Source organism: Vulpes vulpes, chromosome 2, assembly GCF_048418805.1.
Source record: "Vulpes vulpes isolate BD-2025 chromosome 2, VulVul3, whole genome shotgun sequence".
NCBI classification, from domain to species: Eukaryota; Metazoa; Chordata; class Mammalia; order Carnivora; family Canidae; genus Vulpes; species Vulpes vulpes.
Window position 1 is genome coordinate 68,210,704 of NC_132781.1, and position 26,280 is coordinate 68,236,983.

The following is a 26,280-nucleotide window of genomic DNA, read 5'->3' on the forward strand; positions in this document are numbered from 1 at the left end:
GTATCCTGTTGTATTTTTGTGAACTAAAAAGAATGAATTTGAGTACTAAATTGTACCAAGTATTTCTTTATTTCGGTCTAGGTTAGGTACTTAATTACATATGATGCTTTGAAATAAGTGGGTGAAATTGTTTATATGTGTGTGCGCATATATAAAATACATATATATATATATACAGACATACATATGGTATATCAATACATATAATCTATGTTCATTTAATATACATGCATAAGTATATGTAATGAGATGCTTAGTAAAATTAATTTGAAGAATAATGCTTCATTCTATATAGAGGCAGCAGGTGAATTATCTTTAGAATCAGACATATCTGTGTTTAAGTTCTAACTCCACTGTTTAAGAGCTATTCGTCCTGAAAGTATAGATGTACTAAATGTATTTATATTTTGCATTACATATATTTATATGTATTTTGTGCACATATATACTTACATATGTAGTTGTGTATTACATATTATATATATATACATTTATGAATTTATATAATATTTTTACCTATTTTCTCAACAATTAAGATATAGTTTGTTCTAGGCAGATATAACAGCAATAGTGCGAAGTGAAAATTAGTGGACTAATGGCAATGAATGAAGAAAAATGATGAAGGGTTTGATTGAAATAACTCAACACAGCAATCTAGGGCTACTGAAGATAATTCTCAACCAGAGTGTATTTAATCTTCTGACTGTTGCTTCTATTAACACTCACTATAAACAGGTGCAAATAAACCTTGCTTCCAGTATTTTTGAGTGATTTTGCTGTATCACAAATTTCTCTGCCTTGTTTCACTTCTTTATCTCTGGTTATTTTCAGCATTTACACACATGATGTTATAACTGTCAATTATGTATAAGCATGTCTTTGAAGAACACATTAAAATTATATTTATCGCAATTCTTAGTAATTTTCACCTGCCCTCATATTCAAGAATTGGTTATTCTTGTTTCATTTTTATTCATCAGATTCGAACTTATAATGTCTGGAAGGCCCCTTTCAAGTTTACTCCTTTTTGACTTCTAAATAAAAGCTAACATAAAAGTAAAAATGGCATTTGTCACAGTCTTACATACAAATTTTGAAAAACCAAGATTCCATTGTTTTCAATGATAATATTACATTTTTACCACCTATCAGAAATATCTTGTAGCAGTTTCCTGTTTCATTGGCTTCTTAATTGATTGGATCTTTTTCTTTTTTCTTGAGCACCTACCATGTGTTTGTTCTCTTTCCAGTTACAGAGGATACAAAGACAAATGAAGCCACTCACTGTACTCAAGAGTTATATAGTTAAATAGTCTGGGAAGCAGGTAAATAGATCTCAGAGGAATAGTTTTACTTTCTGTATCTGTGGTATATATTTTCCCAAATGAATTATTTTTAATATCCCAGTTTTATGATCACTCGCCAGGATATGTGGGTGGAGTTGTTGATTGCAGAAGTCCAAGTGACTAGTCTCTGACACCTATTAGTTTTTCAGTAATAATATGAAAGAAGGAAGAGATAAGATGAATGGAGGATTTCTTGTACTAATCTTTTCCCCCCTGGCAGCCTCTTAAAAGACCCTGTGACTGAGACAGAGGTAGATGGCTTGAGTTTTGGGGAAAGGAATGTGCTGGGACAAATAAAGGAGAGATTTACATGAAATCCCAACATCCCTCTGGTGTGACTCTAGAGTGCAGACACTGCTTGTTCTACTGTAACTCCTTGCAAGTTATTTATTCTCCATTAAGTATCAAAGTCTATTAAATATATATATATTTAAATATATATAAATTAAAGGATATTCATGTCTGTTTGTATGATAATTGCATGATAATATTTGAGAGTTTAACTGGGCATTTCTGAGTGGTAGAGAAGACTGAGCTGTGTCTACCATGCACAAAATTTCCCAGAATCCAGAGTCCATCTTATCTGTGGTGCAGCAAATGGAGAGCAATCATTATCGATGTACCACTAATGGTTGTGAGGGTTGTGATTTATCTTGGGGCTTTTTTTCCAGTTTCATCAGTATGGTTATATATATATATATATATATATATATATATATATATATATATATACACACACACATATATGGAGCTCTCACACATTTGAATATTCTCTTTTAGATGTGTTATGGTGGACAAAATTGTTTTGAACCATTCCTTGTTATGAAACTCAGAGTAGACACAATTATATGTCATCAAGTGCAACTTGACATGACAAATGTATACTGCTATATTTTGTTGGCTTTCAAAATTTCTGTGTGATCACTGTAAGGAAAAAATGGGCTTACATGCAACTTGAGCATTGCTGAGGTTTTCCACAACTTGGAGAATATGTGAGTTTGATTCCCTTAAATTAGTCCCATGGTAAGAGCCAAGGAATTAAACATCTGATAACATTACTAATTTGGAACAAAATATCTTGATTTGGCTTTTCCCTGGACTTTAAAACATTGACTAGCTGTAATCATTACTCTTTTATTTTTTTCTAGTTATAGGCTGTCATGTTACTGCTAGAAATTATACTATTTAAAGATATTGTGATTGGGATGCTTATCAAATCAGCTGATAAGTACCACTCAGTTCTCTCTGGTTATTTTGTAATCATAAAGTTTAATTTTTTGTTTGTTTGTTTGTTTCTACTGGCACAATTTCAGATTTTAAAGGAGTCTTGGCAAATGGCCTCAGAGAAAATATATTTAGGAAAAGAAGATGTGATGGCCTTGAACTTTAATGGTACACTAGGAGCCTAATCTGCTTTTATAAACAATCAATAATAAATGATAACTTATTATCATGGTTCCTGTTAAATAATTCTTATTGCTTGCATAGCTATATAAAATTAAGACCAATGGGAAGAGATAAAGGGAAAAATATGAGTTATTTATATTTATGGTGTGTTTATTTTGCTCCTTAAAATGGTAGATCAGACTAGTTTAAAATGTGAAAATCTTGAAGTAATTAAGAATTGAAGTTTCCACTGTATTTCTTTGTTACTATTGGTGGATTATTCTGTGGTGAAGACCTTTTATAATGTGTGTTTATAAGAAAATATTTTTTATGAAAAAAGAACATGAGTTATAAGACTGTTGACTTAATTATTATTTATCCACCTCTGAAACTAAATGTCATATCTTTAATTGAAGTTTAATATGGATAAATAATATTGAAAATTATATATAGGGCTATGTTCCCTTGGATATAATGTAACTGAATAATACTGTGTTGATTAAAGTTTTTCTACTGTGTCACATTATTTACTAGATAGAACTTCATTTTATTTAGAAAGGGTACTGTAAAAATTGTTTAAACTCTGTTTCTCATAAAATGGGTACTGCAGTTATTGAGATTAAATAATCATTGACATGAAGGCCACTTTGTGTACTAAAAATTCTATTAGAGAGTAATAAGCAATAAATGGAAAATAAATTCTATGATAATTTATTTGATGCGGAATTAATTTTGTTATTCAGACAGAGGCGTGTTGTCATTTTACACATAGTTATATTTAAAACTTGTTTTTGTAATTTCCATGATTGTTTTGGAAAATGGTGACAATAAATGCTAGTGCATAGTTCTCTGTTTTTATTATTCCCATTTTCTTTTCTAATTAACATCATTGTGAATATGACTTCAAAATGATATTTGAAGCATATGGTTTTATACTATTAAGTCTAATCATGCCAAAAATTACTTCTTTGCAATTAAGTTCCTTTTCTTTCTTACTGAAAACAATTAACTTTCAATATCTTATGATTTTAAAGTCTGAAAAAAATACACTCTACCTAGTGGGACATCTTAGTTCATAGGTTCTTTTCATTAAAAAGGATATCATCTCTCTAGAACTAGTGACATTTAAGGCTAGGTTTTTGTGGAAGGGTCTTTCAAAACCTCACTAAGATCATATATCAAAAGATCCAGTGGCAGGCTCTTAAAAAGGAGTGATTGTAGGTTTTGTCTGAATGAGCAGATTGAATTTTTATTGGAGAAAGAAACCGCTAAAATGCCCTCTTTCTTTAGAAGAGAGCATGGATACCAGGTGTGTTGAGAATTTTTTTTTGTCAGTGGTATCAAATGACAATGTAACGATAAGTAGATCTTAATTATAGAATAACTGTGTATATATGTATATGTATAATTTATTCTCTAAAATACAAAATATATGATACTTAGTGGTTGTGTATGTATTTCAAAATATCTGCCATACTTTTCCATTTTAACAACTTCAGATATATTTATAATTTTATTCAACTGCATTTCTTACGTATTTTTTAAAAATGTAGTTTCTTGACTTATTTTCTTACCTTTAAATGATAGATGTGTACTCTATAGCTCTAAAACTGATGTAGTTTCTGCGCTTTGCAGGCATTGTTCTCAGCACTACCCAAATATTAACTCACATGCTCTAGACTAAGTTTGATGCATTTTGGTACTTGGGGGAGAGTTCTAGGTATGTTTGCAGTGTGCCCGTCCAATTATGAAAGTAGAAATGGAACACTGTCCAACAGACAGCACCAATGCAAGATTGGGATCAAAGAGGAATATTAAATAGCCTTGGTATATTTAACTTCAGGATAAATCAAATTCAACAGATAGTAGTTATAGTTACTCATGATAAGAGGATAGAAAATAATATGGTGTCAGTTTGTCCCAGTGATTAGCTAGACTTCTAGTGTTCTTCCTATTTCATTTTACCTTCATTCTATTTCTCATGAATTTATTGAAAAATTTACCATTTAGTTTTATTAAAATTGATTTTATGAATCTCTTATAACTTATTTTACATCTACAACTTTCTTTTATATTGAACCACTAAAGTATGGTGCAATACAAAGGAAAAAAATCAAGTCCATTGAGAAAGATTTTAGTCATTAATTTTCATACTCTTTATTTCAGTCTACATAAAGAACAAAGAAATAATTACCCATTCTCAGAAGAAATTACTGGAGGCATAGAAGATTTGAAACAGAGACTAGTTAGGCAAAAGAACATGGTATGTGCACAAGGATGGAAACAGATATGAAATATAAGAAGTTGTGTTTCAAACATACACAGACACAAATATGTACACTCTAGGAGACTTATTGCTATAAAATTGATGTACCATAGACTACACAGAGAATGCACAATTTGATAAGTTTTCATGTATGTATACACCTATGAAACATCACCACAAACAAGATAGTGAGCATATCCACTTCTCCCAACAGTTTCCTTGGGTTCTTTCATAAGCCAGTCAGAAAAGAATACATATACTATGACTTTATTTATTTAACACTCTAGAAAATGCAAATGGATCCACTGTAACAGAAGGAAGATCATTGCCCATTTCCATTCTTACTTGCCAAAGACTGTAAGGATGTAATATCATTCAGAGACTGTTCTAATGACTAATCAGGTTACAATGAAACAGACACAAAGAATTTTCAGATTTTATGGAGATTGCACTCTAGTTGGACTAAACCAGAATATGTGTAAATGAACAAACAAATCAGTTTACACCAAATGATAATGGATCAGGAAAATATCAAATATAAGGAGAAATAATACCCAAATGAAGAAAGGCAAATATGGTAACAGAGATCAGAATATAACAGTTAATAATAGTGAGCTGAAGTTTCAAGACAACAGCAGCTCAAAAATCATCAATACTTATCCAGTCTCTAACTTCAGTTTTCTAAGTTCATATAATTTTGTTAAAAGAATAACTAACCCTAGCACACTTTACCTTTAGTCATTTCCAACTTCCACTGGTAAAATGATTCAATCAGAGAGTCTTTATTAAAAACAGGGAGTCCTTGGTCCGAGTCTGACAACCTGAGTCAGAATTTCCTGGAAAGAAACCTAATAATCTGTACTTTTAGTAAAAACTGGCCCAGACCTACCTGGATAACAAGAAGCTCCTAAATATGACGAATTGTGCATGGCAGAGACAGTAGTGGTTTCCAGCTGGCAGATAGTGGTCAAACTTTGACCTGGGAATCAAATCGTGGATAGTTGTATTTTTTAAAACCTGTGTGCTAATAAACTAATATTCATGTGAGGGGACTTTTGTAGGAAAGTAAAAGAAGTGCCATCTGAAGAAATTTTAACACATTCATGGACTGTCACAGACTGAGGATTTCAATGTTGTCTTGTTTATTTCACAAAGCGTTAAGACCCAAAACATAGGGAAATAAGTCATGTGCATGGAGTTTATTTATTTATTTATTTATTTATTTATTTATTTATTTATTGGAGATATATTATATTTTAAATACAAGTAATCAACACGTGATCCTATCTATAATTTGTCTACACAAATAGCATTGGTTAGAATGACTGATAAATGGTATTTTCTTATTCCATTTAACACAATTAAATTTTATGTTTTCATAATTCTCTTTTTTTTAAGATTTTGTTTATTTATTCATGAGAGACACACAGAGAGAGAGAGGCAGAGACATAGACAGAGGGAGAAGCAGGCTCCCTGCAGGGAGCCCAATGCAGGACTGGATCCCAAGACCCTGGGATCATGACCTGAGCTGAAGGCAGACGGTCAACCACTGAGCCACCCAGTCGCCCCTTCATCATTCTCTTTTAAAGCCATTTTTAGAGACATTCAGTACTAAATGAGCTATTAATCATTTTAACACTTAAAAATTCAACACCTTTTAGTGCAATAAAAAAATCTATGACTATCAAGGAAGTTTATCTATAACTATTCATTACTGTAGATTCATGAAATTCACCAGACATAGAATATAAAACATCTTATCTCTATATGTACTTTGCCTTTTGAAGGCAAACATTTAGAACATTTCGAATATTTAGAATAGTGACACATTCAGAAAAGAGGCTACAAAGAATTTTGATTGATACATGTTGAAAAGCTTATAGAATTATGGAGAATTTATTATTGAAGTCTTCTTAAACAATTGTCTGCTATTTTACAACTCATATTATTACAAACAGTATTTATTTGGTGCCCACTATATACCTAGAATTATGCATATGGAATCATATTTCAACCTTACAAAAAGATGATTGAATCACTCTTACTATTTAAATATAAAAAGGACCTTTACAGAGATTAAGTAACCTAAACAGGGCCACACAGCTAGAAAATGGTTGGCTGCCAAAGGATTAGAAGCCAATTTTGTTTGACTTCAAAGCTATGCGTGTCATGTCACTCTTTCCTATGTGGAGACAGGGTGTCTTAAACTAGATTTCTATATTTTTGAAAAGCTAGATGGCATGCTGCTTTACAATAATGGCAAGGTTTTGTATATCATTGCCTGAGCTGCTGAGATGTTAGAGATTTTTTATATTATATCATTATCAATAAGTCAGAAAATGGATTAGCAACTCTTTAACCACTAGACATATATACTGACATTGAACAATTAAGTAAATGAATGGCAGATGGTGGGAACAAATGTGGGAGTGCAAGGTTACAGATAAGTAGTGTGGAAGCTTGAATGTCCTAATTCCCTATCAATTTATGCCCTCTGCCACCTTGTCTTTCCTTCCTCTCCTTCCCTTTCCCTCTTACTCATTTCACTCCATTGCTACCTGACCTGTGTTGCAACTGATTAGAGTTGGTAACATCAGTATGTATTCACGTTTAGCTTAATATGTGTGTGTGTGTGTGTGTGTGTGTGTGTGTGCAGATAGACAGATAGATATAGATATACACAAATTGATGTAAACACATTTATTTCCTAGCTCTGTTACCTGAAAGGAGAAGCAATGACACCCCAGTAGGAAGGAACACATTCAGAAATTGGCTTCTAAAAATGTTCTCCAATAAAAGAAGCCAGTGCTCCTGAGGGAAAAGACTGATTCTAGAAGTAGACAGTAAATAAGCAAGAGGAGCCTGGAGCATCTGATTTGGTAGTGCCAGAAACTAAAACCAAAACAAAATAAAACAAAAAACTATAGGGAAAAAAAGGCATACTAACAAACCCACAATGATAAGGGTATGCCAAAGAAACATAGGAGCTAACTGAAAGACTAATCAATGGTCAAAGCTTTGACAATTTTAGTTACAAAATAAAGCATCCAATTTTATACCAAAGTATAAAAAAAATCTGTGTCCATATTAATGAAAATACATGATTAAACAACAACAACAACAACAAAAAACAAATAAGGAAGAATGGACAAATCTCCTGTGCAGAAGAATTCCAAATAATTTATGCAAATACTCCAACCTTAAGGAAGTAGAATGTAACTCCCCACTCCTTAAGTGCAGGTTGCACAGAGTGACTTCCTTCCAGAGATTACAGTGCAGAAAATTGGAAAAGGAGAATAATTTTACAGTGGAGATAACTGATTAACTGATAAACTACTGCAGTTGGGCAATCAAGGTTAACCTAATAGTGATGATATGCTGATATTATGTATCCTTAATATGATGCAATGAAATGGAGCTTTACGCTTGTAGTGTTTCTCCAAAAAAAAAAAAAAACCCTCATAACCTCAGTCTAGTCATATGGGAAAAATGTAAAATCAATAACAATTGAGAAATAGTCTAATACTTGACCAGTATACCTCAAAAACCCCAAAAGCACAAAATCAGACAAAGTCTGAGGAAGTATTACCGCCAAGAGTATCCTGAGGGACATGATGACTATATTGTGTAATATTGTATACTGGATGGAATCTTGCAACAGAAAAAGGGTAATAGGTAAAAACTAAGGAAATCTGAATAAAGTATGGACTTTAGTTATAATAATGTGCCAATGTGTTCATTAATTGTGACAGATGTACTATATATACTGCTGTAAGATATTCCTGATATCTTATACAAGGAAACATTAGGTGTGGGTATATGGGAACTTCTCTTTATAATATTTATATAAATGTAAAACTATTTTAAACTAAAAAAATTAAGCAAACAGACAAAAACATTAGCCTGTAATAGAAACTATTACTAGCCTGAAGGATCAGTATCATGTTTACTATACCGGTACTTAAAGGTCCTCTTCACTATAGAAGCTGTAATGCACAAACAATTTGGAATGTTTCCACAGATCCAACATGTGAAGTTAAGAATTTATGTAAATTTTTTGTTCTAATCACAATTTGATGCCTTTAGTATTTTTGTGCTTCCTCCCCTATGTCAGTAATAGTTGTATTATTTAACATCAATCAACAACATTTCACAGGCAGAAATGCTCTAAGTCATCATTCTTATTTTGTCCCAGGCTAACTTAATAAAAGGTTAAGTGGGTAGAACAAAAAGTATCAGTGGGGAAGATAACTAGGATAATTAAACATGCTCTTGATGCTGACAAATCTGGTTACAATGTTTTAATATGCATGATATCTATAAAATACTATACAAAAGTAAAGCGCTACCCTTCACAATTTGTACATCATGCCCCCAGGAGCTGTCAGTGTCCCCACTTTCATCAGTTTTACCCATTTGAGGCAGAGATGGTCTCATCACAGAGGAATTTATTCCTGAACGGTTCTAACCTGAGTATGGTCTTCTCTTGCCATTCCGACCAAGCTTTAAAGAATACTGTTTAGCCTCTGAGAAAACCGAGTTTGAAAAACAATGTTTTTTGTTTTTAAATCAAGCAGTCTTTGAAAGCCACACAATTTCTGTTTAACTTCATGGATGTAAGTAATTAACAAAGTATTCTGCTTCAGACCCCTTATATCTATGCTAATATTTATTTGATGGCTTCACTTTGAAATAGTTAATTATTTTCTTAAAGAATTAAGATTTTTTAAAAGATTTTATTTATTTATTTGAGAGAAAGAGAGCACTAGTATGGGAAGGGGCAGAGAGAGAGAGAGGGACCAGCAGACTCCCTGCTGAGCAGGAAGCCGAGGAGCAGACCATGCAGGGCTGGATCCTGGGACTCCAGGATCCTGCCCTGAGCTGAAAGCAGACACTGAACCGACTGAGCCACCCAGCTGCCCCAAATAATTAAGTTTTAAAATAAAACCCAAATCCCCAAATAATAAGATCCTACTATATGCACCTTAGATGAGACAAACTCAGTTATGAATGATACATGATGATGTATGTATTTCCCATTCATTCATTCATTCATGCATCCATTCAGCAAATATTTATTAAATTTCTAGATGCCGAGTAATTTTCTGGTAATTTTTTTATAGCAATGAGCTAAACCAAATTAATTCCTACTAAATGGAGTATACATGTTATATTCAATTTATGAATAGAAAAATGACACTACCATTAACTTCTTACTGTTCCTATTTGAGTATATTTGTGACTTTGCTATAAATACTGTGATGAACTCGGGGGCCCGTAGTCTGCTCTTTCTTGTTTCAATGTCTTCTGATGCTTTGTCCATAGTGGCAAATATGGCATGACTCTTCCTTCCTGAGAAAATCGATAAGGACTTTGAACCTTGCCACAATACAACTGTGAGAACTACCAGTCAATTAAAATTTCCATGGCAGTAAACAAAATGCAATTTCAGAGGTACTTTTAGACAATTTGGTTTTATATGCATACTGTGTGTTCTGTAGCATTGCAGAAAATTCTGAGGAACTGGACATGTTTAAGAAAACAAGATAAAGCTAAAAATATGAACCCTCTGAACCTGAGTATCACAGAGCTCTGTGATTGAAAGAATAAAAGTACACAATGAAGTACCAAAGTCATTATCGCCCTATATGGGTTTACAAAACACTAGATAGCTAATTTTTCTCTCCTACAGGTCGTGTTTGTTTTAATTTATTTTTATTTTATTGAAAGACATACTTCACCCTTGAGTTTCATGGTTAATTCTGTTGACATAGTAAAGTAATTTTTATTTTAAAAGGTTTACAATAAACCTTTTAAAAGGTTTTGTTTATATTACTTTGATTTTTACCAGTGGTTTACCTATACATATTTATTGGACCCTCCTTTGTCCCAGGCACTGTTGTTCTAGGTCTAGGAATTTAGCAGTGAATAAAATAAACACTAGCCTGTTGTCATAAAAATTGCATTCTACTTGAGAGGATTGAAAAAAAACAAATCTACAATTCAGATATGCATATCAGCTAGTGCAAGTGCAAGAACTAAGAAGAAAAATAAAACCCTAAAGGAGCAGAGAGCAAGGTAAAAGAGGGGGAAGAGTGGGCATTGGTTACTTCAGTCATAGAATGGACAGGAAAGGTCTCAGTGAGAAAACTACAGGATAGGCAACTAGCTCTAGAGAAGTCAGGGTGGAAGCACCTCTGAATGACGGAATGCCAAGTGCAGAGTTCTTTGGCAGAAGTATGTCTAAAGTGTTCTAAGAACAGAACGCTGGGGCGGAGGAGATAGCAGGAGGTGAAGTAAGAAACGATGCAGGGTGCCAGACGATGTTGATCCTTCTATGCAATTCTGGATTTGTCTTCTACTCTTGAGTGAATAAATTATATCATGTTATTCGTTATATGTTTACATTATATATAATTTTAATCTCATTGGCTGTTTAATAGTGTTCAGACAGAGCTATACACTATTCATTGGTTAGACACTCTTTACTATTGCTGAGATCTTTTCTACCTTACTATATGTGCATTATACATATATGCATTATATAATATGTATTATACATGATGTCTCTCTCTCTCTCTCTCTCTCCATACACACACACACACACACACACACACACACACATACACACACACCCCATCCATTAGTCCATGATGGTCTCTCCTATATCCTATCAAAGCTAAAAATGACAAAAAAATAGGGATGCCTGGGTGGCTCAGCAGTTGAGCATCTGCTTTCGGCCTAGGATGTGATCCTGGAGTCAGTCCTGGGATCAAGTCCCGCATGGGGCTTCCTGAAAGGAGCCTGTTTCTCCCTCTGCCTGTATCTCTGCCTCTCACTCTCTCTTTATCTCTTTCTGTGTCTCTCATGAATAACTAAAATATTTTAAAAATTGGCAAAAATAATCTACATCAAGAAAAATATTAGTCAACATATATCTGTGTTGTCAAACCCAGAATCTATACAAATCTCTACAGATTGACAAAATGGATGTTGAATCAAATATCCATATTTTTGGAATCCAGATATTAAAATAGCATAGATTTTTTTTCTATTTTCATCAGAAAAGTCAATTAATAGGCACTGACAGAGAACACTGAACACCATTAGTAATTGTTAGTTCTAATAAAATATTTGGAGGAAATGGAAATGAACAAAATGTTTCTTTTTTATTAAACTATAACTGATATGCAATATTAAATTAGTTTCAGGTGCATAAGATAGTGAGTCAATATTTTGTTATATATTACAGAATGATCACCACAATAGGCCAAGTTATCTGTCACCACATGAAATTGTTGCAGTATTCCCTATGCTGTACATTACATCCCCATAGCTTATTTCTTTTATAACTGTAAATTGATATCTCTTAATCCTTTACACCAGTTCACCTGTCTCCTCATCCCTCTACTCTCTGGCAACCACTCTTTTATTTTCTGCATCTGTGAGTCTGTTTCTGTTTTATTAGTTTTTTTTTTTTTAAGCTCCACACATAAGTGAAATCATATAGTATTTGCCTTTCTCTGTCACACTTACTTCACTTAGTATCCTACCTTTTAAGTCCATCTACATTGTCACAAATGACACTTGACAAGTCAACTTGGGACGCCTGGGTGTCCCAGCGGTTGAGCGTCTGCATTCGGTCCAGGGCATGATCCTGGAGTCTCAAGATTGAGTCCCACATAAGGTTCCCTGCATGGAGCCTGCTTCTCTCTCTGCCTATGTCTCTTCCTCTCTCTCGGTGTGTCTCTCATGAAAAATTAAATGAAATCTTTTTAAAAAGTCACCTAGTATACTACTGTTTAGATCCATCCTCGTTGTCACAAGATTTCATTTTTTTTATGGCTGAGTAAAATACACATATTATACTCACATGTATATATACCATATATTTCACATACACATGTATATATACCATATATATCACATAAGTATATACAACATCTTTTATATATAGTCATCTATTAATGGACAATTTGGTTGCTATTGTAAATGATGCTGCAAAGAACATAGGGGTACATGTATCTTTTCAAATTGGAATTTTCATATTTTTGGATAAATACCCATAAAGGGAATTAGTAGATCTAATGGTAGTATTTTTTGCAATTTCTTGAGGAATCTTCCTTTTCTTTTCATAGCAGCTTCACCAACATATCCACCAACAGTACACCAGTGTTCCCTTTCTCTTTCACATCCTTGCCAACACTTGTTATTCCTTGTTTTTCTGATAATAGGCATTCTGACAGGTGTGAGACAGTGTCTTATTGTGGTTTTGATTTGTATTTCTCTGATGATTAGTGATATTGAGCATCTTTTCATATGCCTGTCGACTATCTGTCTTCTTTGATAAAATGTTTATTTAGATCCTCTTCTCATTTTTTTAAATCACGTTATATTTTTTGTTATTGAATTGTGTGAGTTCTTTATATATTTTGGTTATCAACCCCTTATTGGATATACAGTTTGCAAATATCTTCTCTTATTCAGGAGGTTGCCTTTTCATTTTTGTTGATGGTCTCCTTTACTGTGCAAAGGTTTTTAATGTTATGCAGTCCCCCCCCTTTTTTTTAACATTTTTGCTTTTGTTGCTTTTACCAGGAGAGAAATATCTAAAAAATTACCACTAAGATTCGTGTCAAAGATATTACTGCTTATGTTTTCTTTTATGTTTTAAACCTTATATTTAAATCTTTAATTCATTTTAGTTAATTTTTGTGAATAATATAATGGTCAAGTTATCCTTTCACCTGTGGCTGTCCAGTTTTCCGAACATTATTTATTGAAAAGATTGTTCTTTCCCCATTGTATCTTCTTCCTTCTCTTATCATAAATCAATTGGCCATATACGAGTGAGTTTATATCCGGACTTTCTATTCTATTCCATAGATCTATGTGTCTGTTTTTCTTCCAATATCATGCTATTCTGAACACTGCAGCTTTGTAATACAGTGTGAAATCAAGTAGTGTGATACTCCCAGCTCTGTTACTCTTTTTTCAAGACTGCTTCGGCTATTTGGGGTATTTTGTGATTGTACACATTTTAGGATTATTAGTTATAGTTCTATAAAAAATAAAATTGGTAGGGATTTCATTGAATATGTAGATTTCTTAGGGTGGTATGGACATTTTTAAAATATTAATTCCTCCAACCCATGAGTATAACACATCTTTCCATTCATTTATGTTGTCTTCAATTTATTTCCTCAGTATCTTATACTTTTCAGAATATAAGTTTTTCACCTCTTTGGTTAAATTTATTCCTAAATATTTATCCTTTTTAAAGTAATTGCAAATGTGATTTTTCTCTTAATTTATCTTTCTGAGAATTTACTATTAATGTATAGAAACACAAAAGATTTCTGTATATTAATTTTGTATCCTGCAACTTGAATAAAATAATTTATTAATTTTGGTAGGTTTTTTTTGGTAGAGTCTTTCGCTTTTTCTATATATAGTATGTTATCTGCAAAAAGTGACACTTTTTTTTTCTAATTTGGATGTCTCTTATTTCTTTTTCTTGCCTAATTGCTATGACTAGGACTTCTAATATGATATTTAATAAAAGTTGTGGGAGTGGGTATCCTTTTCTTGTTCCTTATATTAGAGAAAAAATTTTTAGATTAGGAAAATGTTTATCTGCTACTATTTTCAAGAAATATCACAAGTTTAAAAACTTATTTTTGAAGGCAATCCCCATTATATTTAACATATGATTTATTAATGCTTTTAGGACCCACATGATTAAAAAATTATTAAAAAGCATTAATTTTATGAAAATATAGTATTGATAATCACGTGTGTTAGCACAATGGGATATATATTATACAAGGTTAATGAATTTTAGAAACGTGGAAGATATATAAGTTCATCAGGATGTCTTTATTATATAAGATAATTAAGATACTTCATCTATTTTAACTTTATAGAGAAAATGTAAACTTAAGACTCTTTGTGACTATAAAATGGGTTTTGCTTGTTTTGTTTTGTTTAGATTTTATTTATTTATTTGACAGAGAGAGAGCTCAAGTAGGCAGAGTGGCAGGGAGAGGAAGAGGGAGAAGTATACTCTCTGCTGAGCAGAGAGCCTGATGGGATGATCCCAGGACTCTGGGATCATGACCCCAGCCAAAGCAGGTGCCCTGGGAATACAGTTTTAAGAAAATTTTCAGGATACCTGATTTATATTTGCAAAACATTTTAAAATCTGTAAAACTTTCTATTATATAGAGAAAATAAAATCATTTTCAGGTTAAAAGAAAATGTAATTGTTTAGGTAGTTCTTGTTTAATTGTTAATGGTAGTTATACTACATATAGCTCATTGTAATTTCAAGGCTCTGTTAATCATGTTCCTCTTTATTTACACTATTTTGCAGCTCCATCTCCAGTTACCAATGTGAAAAAGGGGAAGATTGCAAAAAACAGCATCTCTTTGTCTTGGCAAGAGCCAGATCGTCCAAATGGAATCATCCTGGAGTATGAAATCAAATATTTTGAAAAGGTGAGAGTAATAGAATAAAGAAAGTCCTTTCTTCTTTTTTTTCAGTTTAGCGACCACAATTATCCAATTTTTAGAAAAGCATGTTGCAATTTTATGCATAAATCAATGACAATTGATTCTACAGTCATGATTATGGAGGTTAGAAATGTATAGGGAGCACTCTTTGTGTTCTTCTGATGCCAAATAGTTTATGCTGCCGGACTACTGCCATGTATTCTAACATCATCTTAACTAGGTTTCACAGCATTAAAAGATGAAGTCATAGGACATTTTGAAAGTGTTGTAAACACTTAAGTTCTTGACCTTCAGCAGTCACTTCAGTGTACGGCAAGGAAAAACACATATGGTTATAGCCATTAACCCTGCATAATTCCTGTGCTTTTAAGGAGGTATGGTTAGATACGATGTGAATATAAAGTATAATTTTTAAAATGCATATAAAAACCTAATACCGTATTATAAACTTTATTTTAAATTTTGAGGGCACAAAATCAGAAATGTATGCTTCACATTCCCTACATGTTCTCAATTTCTTCTTCCCTGAGTTGTATCTCGGGTCCACTCTTGCGTGTTTTGCCATAATAGTCTAAAGGCAATAATTATTCCTCTTCCTCTTTTCTGAATCCATAACCAAGTGAGCCATTGATAAGGAAATAATACAGATGGAAAATAAAGGTCAACTTAAATTTCTTAACTGTATCTATAGTATAGAGCTTGGATATGTATCATTATGTGTTTTCCTACACTTCCCACACCTATATTACTTTTATTTTTATACAGTCTGTATCTGAGTGGCATACATTACTTAGAACAACCTGACTTCTAGTAAAGGATATTAAAAATAGAAATGAACTCAAACCAGACTCTCGCTGGTGGGTAGGAAACTCTGACTCAGGAGTGTGTATTCTATCAAAGTAGGGGTAGAAAAGATCACAAACACACGCACAGAAGAAGATCCCAAAAGAAAAGGAAAGGACTCAGCCGCACATACTCAATTGCTTTCCCTAAATTCACAGAGCCATCACTTCTCTTAGAAGGAATAGTGACGGGGGTAGGAAGAAGTTAAAGACTTACTTTGCAATCTCAAAGAAATTGTCCAAGCTAGGGCATTGGTAAAGAGAGAGGGAATAAATGGTTCTCCTTATACTAATGCAAAAATATCAGGAAAAAATACTTACATTCTATTAATGAAAGTTACTTAAAAATTCAACATTCTGTGTATATGTGTAGATGAAAGAATATAGGTGAATACATTGAAATGCATTAAACTAATACATAGTATTATAGAGATTTTTTTAAATGTTTCTTTTATTCATTTTAACAATTACCTGTGTAAAGATAATGACAATAAACCCTAGTGATGGGGGTGGAAGACGAATAATGGAGATGTCTACATATCCTTTCTAGGTTTTGAATCCTGTACAGTATTCTTATATTGTTTTTATAAATAGGTAAACAGTAAATTATTACTTTTGAAGGATTACTTTGTTATCCTAGGAGTGACTTGCTGGTGGCATTACAAATACCTATTAGATCATTAGAGAACATAAATGAAGATACATATATTTCATTAAAAAATGTATTATCAAGTATAATATTTACTAAGAACGTCTTATGAGAATGCCTACGAGACCAAACTAGTTTGGTATAAGGGCACCTGGCCGGCTCAGCCAGTGGAGCATGCAACTCTTGATCTTGGGGTTGTGAGTTCAAGACCTGTGTTGGGTATAGAGATTATTTAAAGATAAAATCTTAAAAAACAACATAGTGAGATATGGTTTAGAGCATTTATTGTAAAAAAAAAAAGACAAATCAAGTAAAATGTAGTGATATTAATATTGCTCACTGATTCTTGTTTTCTCCGGGAACAGTAGTCAAAATTGCATTGTAAATTCTAGAGGTCTACAATCTAAACACATGCTATATCCAAAAAAATAATTTGTTAAATTAAGGTTTACATTCTTTTTTCATTTTTTGTAAATTTTATTACTGCATACTAATGAAAAGCTGTTATATATATATATATATATATAACATAGACTGATTTTTTGGTAAGTTATATTCATTGAGTTATATTCATTGTAATTGAGGTTGATTTTTTAAAAAGTTAAAATGCATAATGGCATTTAAAAATAATGATGCACCAGAGTTATTGGCTGGCTGGCTCCCTTGGTGGAGCCCACAACTCTTGAACTTGGGGTTGTGAGTTCAAGCCCCAAATTGAGTATTGAGACTACTTTTTAAAGATAAATTTTAAAAGGACTTATAAAAAAATTAAAAACCTAATGCACCAAAACTCTGTATTTTAATGTACATTGTAGATGAAATAAAGCTTAACAGCAAGAAGAATAAAATTTGACAAATTGTTCTTTCTCTATATAGTTAGTTGTTCTTACCCCTGAAGCAACTAGTTGGATCAGTGTCTGGTTTTCTTTTTAGTTTCTAATGTTATTTTCCTATTCTAACCCTTAAGATTTACCTTTATTTTTTTTTTTTTACTATTACCAGCATGTACATAAGTCTCATATGCATAATACTCAATAAAAGCAAGGATTTATCATCTTTTTCTCTTTTTTCTTTAAGCAGAGTTTTTCAACAAGTGGTGGGGAGAGTCCTTTTCTCTTAATATTCCTTCTAGTGAATTTTATCCATGTGGAATTATTTTCTTTATAGTTCAATTTTTAAATTATCCTTATTTCATGAAAATTTAGTTTTACATTTAATATCTTACACTTGATGCTGTATTAATACATTCTATTATCTGCATAACTCAATATAAGAAAAAATAACTTGGGAAAATATTTCTGTATATAGTCTCAAAAAATGAATAGCAACTTGTCCACTCACATTCATTAAAAGCAGCCAAACTTTCATATAGTGTATTATTTTGGGGAAGTTATTAACTTCTCTTGGTCAGTGTTTTTCTTTTTACACTGAAAATATTCACAGAACTTTTTTGCGAAGCAAAATTATTGAGCATACCAATAAAATACCTGAACGTTTGTTTTTGTTTTTTTTTTTAACACACTCGGGGGGGGGGGGGCGGAGAAAGGAAAAAGATAATGAGTTTTTATAGCATGTACTGAGGTAGGGGTCCTGATAGGTTTCCAGGGCTCATTTTGAACCTTCAGAATGACACCACCATTTTATTGGATGGCTCTTGGCCAGACACAGGTGGCAGAGCTTTCCAGGGCTCGTGCATTTGCCAGCTGGCATTACTGCCTGCGATTGCCCTGCTCTAATAGAGGTCATTGGGCCTCTCTGCTCCTGCATGGTGATGGGCCCATTGCCATCTCTTAATTAAAGGCAGAGGCAAAGGGAAGCTGCCCCTTGGCAGAGTGTTTGCCAGCTGGCTCCTTCTGCTGAGGCCCTCCCCTCACTGCATGTGAACAGTGTTTGCTAAGCAGCTGGGGAATGTAGCTCATTTGCTCAGCAGGAGTGTGAAGGCAGCAAAAGCCATTGCCCTGACCAGGAATCGGCAGGCTGGTGGCCATGGGTGTTGATGATATGTATATAAAGTTGGTGATAAAAAGTAAATTATAATACAGCAATGACTGAAAAGAGTGGAACAGAAGCAAATTTTGGAACTACTTAGGTAATTCAAAATGTACCTTTATGGATTTTGATCTCTTACATTTATGATTTGGTGAGTCCCTCTGATATTATTGCATTCAGCTGACCCTGAGAGACAATGTACAATTAGAACTCAGATAAGGAACTACTTAGATATATATGTTAGTATATAAAACAGAATGTTGCATAATTTTGTGCAATTGATATTAGAACCTGTATTATTTCAAGGAGAAGCAACATGCCAATTGTCTCGTAATGTTTCCCCTCCCCTTCATTTGGCGAAAGTGTCAACTTCTAATAATTTTACAAGACATAATTGTTCCTTCAATAGGAGTTTACAGCAAATTCTTTAATTATTTTTTAATTAAATTTGCCATCATGCTACAGACTCAAGTCACATTTACCTAGAACCTGTTATGATGTGGAGATTGTGCTGGGTGCTATGTGCATCATCTCTCTTCATCTCTATGTGCTCACAATGCTCTCAAATAAATAATTTTATCCCAATTTAAGGAAGAAAAAGACAGGTTGAGTTGTGCTTCCATATTTACACACTTCCTTAGGCAATAGCATGGCTTGAATTCTAACCATGATATTCCTGTGCTCTTTTATAAAACAAAACAAAAACCCTCTTACTTCACATTATAAATGTTAATATTTTATATAAAAATCATATTTATATCAAATATGCCAGAATCTATAGTTTTGTCTAGATTTTTATGTATTATCTTTAAACAAAATACAAATAATAGCATACAGATATTGTATCATTTCTTATTGAAATCACTGAGGAGTCATAGCCAAAGTGAAAAGTATAATCTTATTGAGAAAATCTTGCATATTGGGTCTTAAACCTGAGCAGCCATATATCAGTAACTACAGCAGTTTATAGAAACTATTTACCTCCTTTAAAGGGACACAACAAGAATTGTCTGCCTTTTTTTACTGCTTTATTCCCAGCATGTAGAAGGTGTAATAGAGCATAGAAGAGAAAGTTAGTAAATGTTTGTGAATGAAGAAAATGACTGACATTACTAGGTAAAATTTTATAGGATTTAATGACCTACTTTAAATCCTTGCAAAACACTAGTAATATTTCCTAAACACCTTAAAGATGTGGCACTTACAAGTCTATGCACAAAAAAAAAATAAATAAAAAATAGTCATCTTTGTGGAATGAATCAGAAAACCTGTTTGCATTAGAAATTAGAACATAGATTTAGTTAGAAATTTGGATGAACTTAACCCTAAGAAAATTCTGTATATTTGACTGTATTAAATGAGGAATGGTAAAACTGTTTTTAAAAAGTGTTTGATAGATTGTATATTTTAGATTGTATTGGTTAGAGTAGAATGCGATTAGCCATTGATTCTGATGTGTCAAATTAGAAAAAAAAATGATAATTATGACAATGAAAACATGTACTCTTTAGTTTATGAAGTGTTTTCACACGCATTACTTTTTTTTCATTCTTATGACATCACTATGAGGATATCCAGGCACTAATTTCTATCCAATCTTACAGATAAGGAAACTAAGGATAAAAGTAAAAACGGACTTGCTGTATTTTATTTATTTTTTCTAAAGATTTTATTTATTTATTCATGAGACAGAGAGAGAGAGAGAGAGAGAGAGAGAGAGAGAGAGGTAGAGACACAGGCAGGGAGAGAAGCAGGCTCCATGCAGGGAGCCTGACATGGGACTGGATCCTGGGACTCCAGGATCATACCCCGGGCTGAAGGCGGCGCTAAACCGCTGAGACACCCGGGCTGCCCGACTTGCTGTATTTTAGCACATGGTTTCTGTGTCCACATTAAAGTTTCAGGATGGTATGCTGCTTGTTGATGGTAACTTCAACAGAGAAGGAGCATCATTTGCGTTTATTTTGCATTTTAATTGTGTTAAGAAAATTAAATAATCACCATATTCCCTATTGAGATGCTTGAGTAGCAATTGTTATATTCTTTTCAATTTTTGAAGAATTGAAAAATTGTTTTCAATTTTTCTCATTTCAGAAAAAAAAATCCTTTACATGTTATGCCCATTAGTTCTTAAGAAACTCAACAATATTTCTATTAGTAAATAAAATTTTCTGAAATGATCTAGAAAATGATGGTTTACAGTCAACCATCAAGATAAGTAAAGATTAGTTCCTAAGAATGGGGGGAATCTCTAACCATTACCTATGATTAAGTTATCCTGTAATATCTATCAGAAATGTAATAATTGTGAGGATACCTTAAGGAAAAAAGCAAGGGTGGCCAATAATTTACACAGAAAAATACATGGGAGGAGAAAGTTCAAAATAGGGACTCTGTGTGTTTAGATTTTTGTAGGGCCAAGATTCAGTGTGTAGATTTGAGATTCAGTGTGGCAACTTCAGAGGTAAGGGAAAATTACATATGTATGGTTAGTCTAGACTTTGGTAGTTATCAAAATAGGAACAGCTTTCTATTTGTTTCAGTTTCCAAAACTACCTTTACTGTAATTTATTTTTTCACTCCATCTCCATTTACTACTCAACCAGCTTAAACACATAAGTGTGAAAAAATGGAAAGATTTTTGTAAAGAAAAAAAAATGCTTATTTACAGTTTTTCTTTAGTAATCCCTGTTTAGACTTAATAAATTGAAATTCAAGTTCTCCAGCAAAGTCCTCATTCCCCCTCCCAGGTCCTAAATATAATTAGAAATCAAATTTACTAGAGATATAAAGTATAATTCTTACCTGGCAATATATGAGACATTGCCATCTTTCTCTATGAACAGGCAGCAATGTTTGATGGACTCCAATAAAACATTTATGAGAAAAATAAGCACACAATACCAGTACTAAAATAGACTCTATAAAACAATTCATCTCCTGCAAATCATATTTTAAGATTTTATAAATTTATTTGTGTTGAAGACAAGTATGGCGGATGAGTGGAGAACATGTTACCCACCATCGTTGAGTTTTAGGAAACACTTTAAAGTTTCATGTATACAGCACACCTAGGATGTATACATTTTTTTCTAAAAGATTCAATTTGTACTAATATCAAAGCTATTAGTTTTGGATTCATTTTCTGATTTATGATTCTAAGTTTTATTGTCAGGAAGTAATTCATCTGTTGACTTTTTTTTTTTTATTGTACGTGCACGTGTAACCCAAGGACCAGGAAACCAGCTATACAATCATCAAATCTAAGGAGACAACTGTAACTGCAGAAGGCTTGAAACCAGCTTCAGTGTATGTCTTCCAAATTCGAGCACGCACAGCAGCAGGCTATGGTGTCTTCAGTCGAAGATTTGAGTTTGAAACTATCCCAGTGTGTAAGTCATTTTAATTACTGTCAACTCATGTCTCTGTAATGGTTACCAGAAAAGAGTCAGTAGATCAATACTCTCCCTGGGCACTCTGTCAGTCTCCTGCTCCTCTCTCTCTCTCCCAGGCATGACCCCTTCGGGTAGGAAGCATCTGTCATGCTATTATGGTAGGTTAGTGGGTTAACACATCGGTCCCTGCTCCTCATCACATTTGGTCTCCTGGGAGATGAAACATCAAGAGATCCTTAAGAAATGTTTAAACCTGCTTTTAAAGACTTTCTTTCCACATCTGCCATACTTTATTGAATTATTGCCATTGACTTTTACTTGTTTTATTGAACAATGTTATCAGGCTTAGTCTTTCTATGAAAATTCTACCAGGAGCTTGCATAAGTATTAAGTTTGGCAAGAAAATGGCGGTCTCAGCAACCAATCTGATTGTTTTGAAAAATCAAAATCTCTGGCCTTATCTCTGAGTAAAGGGCCTAGAAATAGTTCTGGAAGACATTTCTTGTACCATTTTTTTTTTCTTTTCCTTTTTTTTTTTCTTGTACCATTTTAAAAATAAAATAGCATAAAACATTTTTTTCTCTTTAACCACAAACAAGATATTTAAATTACTTGTCCTAAAGTATATATTAAAAGCAAGATTAGAAGAAAACTTACTATTATTTATCGATGAAAAACCAACACTATTAATATTTTGTTATGAAGAAAGTAACACAGAGGAGTAGTGTGAAATGTCAAATATGTGTGTGTATGTATTTTCATTTGGTGCATGACAGTTAATACTGACTTTGATGAGTTACCAATACCAAGGAAATTCTATCTTATCATTCAGGTATGTTAGGACAGAAAATTACCTGAAAATCATTAAAAAGATTTTCTAATTGGTTACTCAATTCATAAAAATGATGCATGATGTTATTAATTTGCTTAATTTTTAAAATTTATAAATTTTAATTTCTGTTATATCTAGGACATAAAATTGTTACAAGGGGATTTTCTTTTTCATCTACATTATCTTATATGTCACTCACATAGTCCTAAAACTGAATGCAAACAGTAAGCACAGGATCACAAAATCTTTATTTTAGAAAGGTTATTTGTCTTGAAGATTTGGATGGAAAAACCTCAGAAGTCTTTCTCTCTCAAGCTTTATATTTTATAACTGCCTATTACCCACTTTATTTTAATTTTGTTAGGTTTGTAAATCATTCCTTTTCCCAATAGCAGTGATAAAGAATACCAATAAATAAACAGCATGAATGAAACCATCCAGCCCATCTAGTTTGCTCTTTTTATATGGTTTCTTTTAACATAAGTTATCCTGAAACTTTGAGACTATCACTGAATCTTTCTTAACTCCCACTTAACAAGATTTACCAAACACCTTTGTGTTTCTTTTATGATTTATTTTTCTCCAATGCATCACTTCCTTTCATCGAATTCTTACCTTTTTAATTCAAATTTGTATAACCCAATTGCTGGAATAATGCTATTCTGTTTTTTAAATGAAATTTTTATTGAGATAAGTGTAGTTTTATATGCAAATGTAAATGCAATGCAGAGTTATCTCTTGTACAATTTGTTCAGTTTTCCCCAATGCTAATATTTTTAAAATATAGCATAATACCACATTCAGGATATTGACATTGATGCAATCCACTAATCTTACTCACATTTCCTTCTACTCCTTTTTATGTATGTGTGTATAGACATATGTCTATTAAGTTGGATACGATTTGGTCAGTGGTGTAGATTTGTGTATCTACTATCATAGTCAAGATACTAAATAGTGCCAACATCACAAAGATCTCTTTGGTTGCCCTTTACAACTATACCAACTGCCTTTGGAAATAGCTCCTATCCCATAACTAATCACTGACAACTCTTAGTTTCTAAACATCCATATATAAAAATATGACATTACAGAAATGTAGTAAACATGGAATCATACAGAATGTGAAAGTTTAGAATTGACTTAATTCCCTGGCAAATTGTTATGTATACCAAGTTTGTTTCTTTTTATTGTTGAGTAATATTCTATGGTATGTGTAGACCACAGTTTAACAGTTCACCTGTTGAAGGACATCTGGGCTAATACCAATTTTTGCTATTACCAATAAGGATGCTATGAATATTCATGTACATCTTTTTGTATCAACATATGTTTTCGCTTCCCTGGGACAAATACCCAAGAGCACAGTTGCTGTGTCATATGGTAATTTTATGTTTAATTTTGTAAGAAAATGCCAAACTGATTTTCAGAGTGGCTGTACCATTTTATAGTCCCACCAGCAATGTATGAGTGATCACTTTCTCCACATACTTATCAGCATTTGCTGTTCTCACTGTATTTTTCTTTTAGTCATTTTGGACAGGTGGGCATGATATCTCATTATGGTTTTAATTTGAAATCCCTGATGGCTAAGGATGTTCAACATTTTTTCATGTGTGTATTTACCTGCCATGCTATTTTAAATATCCCCACTAACTTCTATGTACCAATATTACATATCAAAAATCGTAGCTTTGATCTAATTATCTTAATCAAGAAAATTAATAGTGAGTTACAGCTGTGGTAGAAAGATCCCAAATTCTCAGCCTGGCCTTCAAAAGCACTTATAATCTGGCTTTAATAATCTTTTCAGCTTAATGATTATTCAAATATATGGCTAAAATATAGAGAATACCTATGTAATATTGTTTTGCAACCAGGAGTACAAGAAGCAAAGTGAGGTAAACAATGTGATTTCTCAGTGTATGCTACCTTTACGTTTCCATGGATAATATAAGTATATAATGATTGAAAAAAAGAAACATTATTTACTAAAGAATATTAATGTTTATAACTAATATTCTTTTAATAGTAGTGTTACATTGCCCCAAATTTGCTTGTAAGCATTCCCAAAATATTCCTCAGCAATTCTTCCAAAACTACATGACATATAAAAAATTAGGAAATATGAGTGATTAGAGATTTTTATTTTTAAAATTAAAAAACTTAATAATATATTAAAACACTAATCATAGATCATATTGGGCTTACAATTTTACCCTGATGCTAAAGAATGAAGTATGAAGGCATTGACAATACCGTATCAATTCTATATATTTAGTTAGTTAGTTGATATATTGGGGATATTATTGATGCTGTCAGGTCAAACAAAGGAATAAATTAGTACAAAATCGTATTTTAATTAATTAATTTACTTATTCATGAGAGACCCAGAGAGAGAGGCAGAGACAGGCAGAGGGAGAAGCAGGCTCTATGCAGGAAGCCCAAAGTGGGATAAGATCCCAGGAGCCTGGGATCACTCCCTGAGCCAAAGGCAGACGCTCAACCTCTGAGCAACCCAGGTGTCCCAATGGTACAAAATCTTGATGAGTTATTTTTTACTAGAAAAAGCTCACGAAACAATTAATACATTTGAAAATAGTAAAATATTTAAAGCCCATCAAGGAAATTAGAAAATGCTGAATATTTTTTAAAAAATGAAAATATATTATTAAATTCTTCCTCATAGATCCTTAATTTAATTGTCTGTTATACAAAAATATCTTATATAAGTAAACAGTGGATAACAACATATAAATATGAATCTTTGTGATTTGGCATTACAAAAATATTTTCATAAAATGATTTAAGCATTTGAAAATGTTTAGTATAGCATTAAAAGTTAATTTTTTGCAAGATCTTAGCCCATACTATGTATATTTTAGCATATTGCTAAATTAGATTAGGTCTATAAATTATTAAAAATGAAGCATTTGATGATATGAAGTATCCATATTTTTTCTCAAAATTAATACTTTGGTTAGTGTGAAATTATCCTATTTTATCCCTACTAATGATTAATCATGCCCTCTCCTTCCAAAACTGAATCTTAGAGTTCCC

General features: G+C 32.6%; 1 protein-coding gene across 4 annotated transcripts in view; it reads left to right on the forward strand.

The window, feature by feature from the left end:
- Positions 1–26,280, forward strand: part of EPHA5 (EPH receptor A5) — a 336,936-nt gene that overhangs the window by 228,737 nt on the left and 81,919 nt on the right. For all 4 annotated transcript variants that reach the window (XM_072748868.1, XM_072748866.1, XM_072748865.1 and 1 more), the window contains exons 6-7: positions 15,374–15,498; positions 22,226–22,385. In XM_072748868.1, the coding sequence (XP_072604969.1) occupies positions 15,374–15,498; positions 22,226–22,385 (285 nt within the window). The remainder of the gene's footprint in view (positions 1–15,373; positions 15,499–22,225; positions 22,386–26,280) is intronic.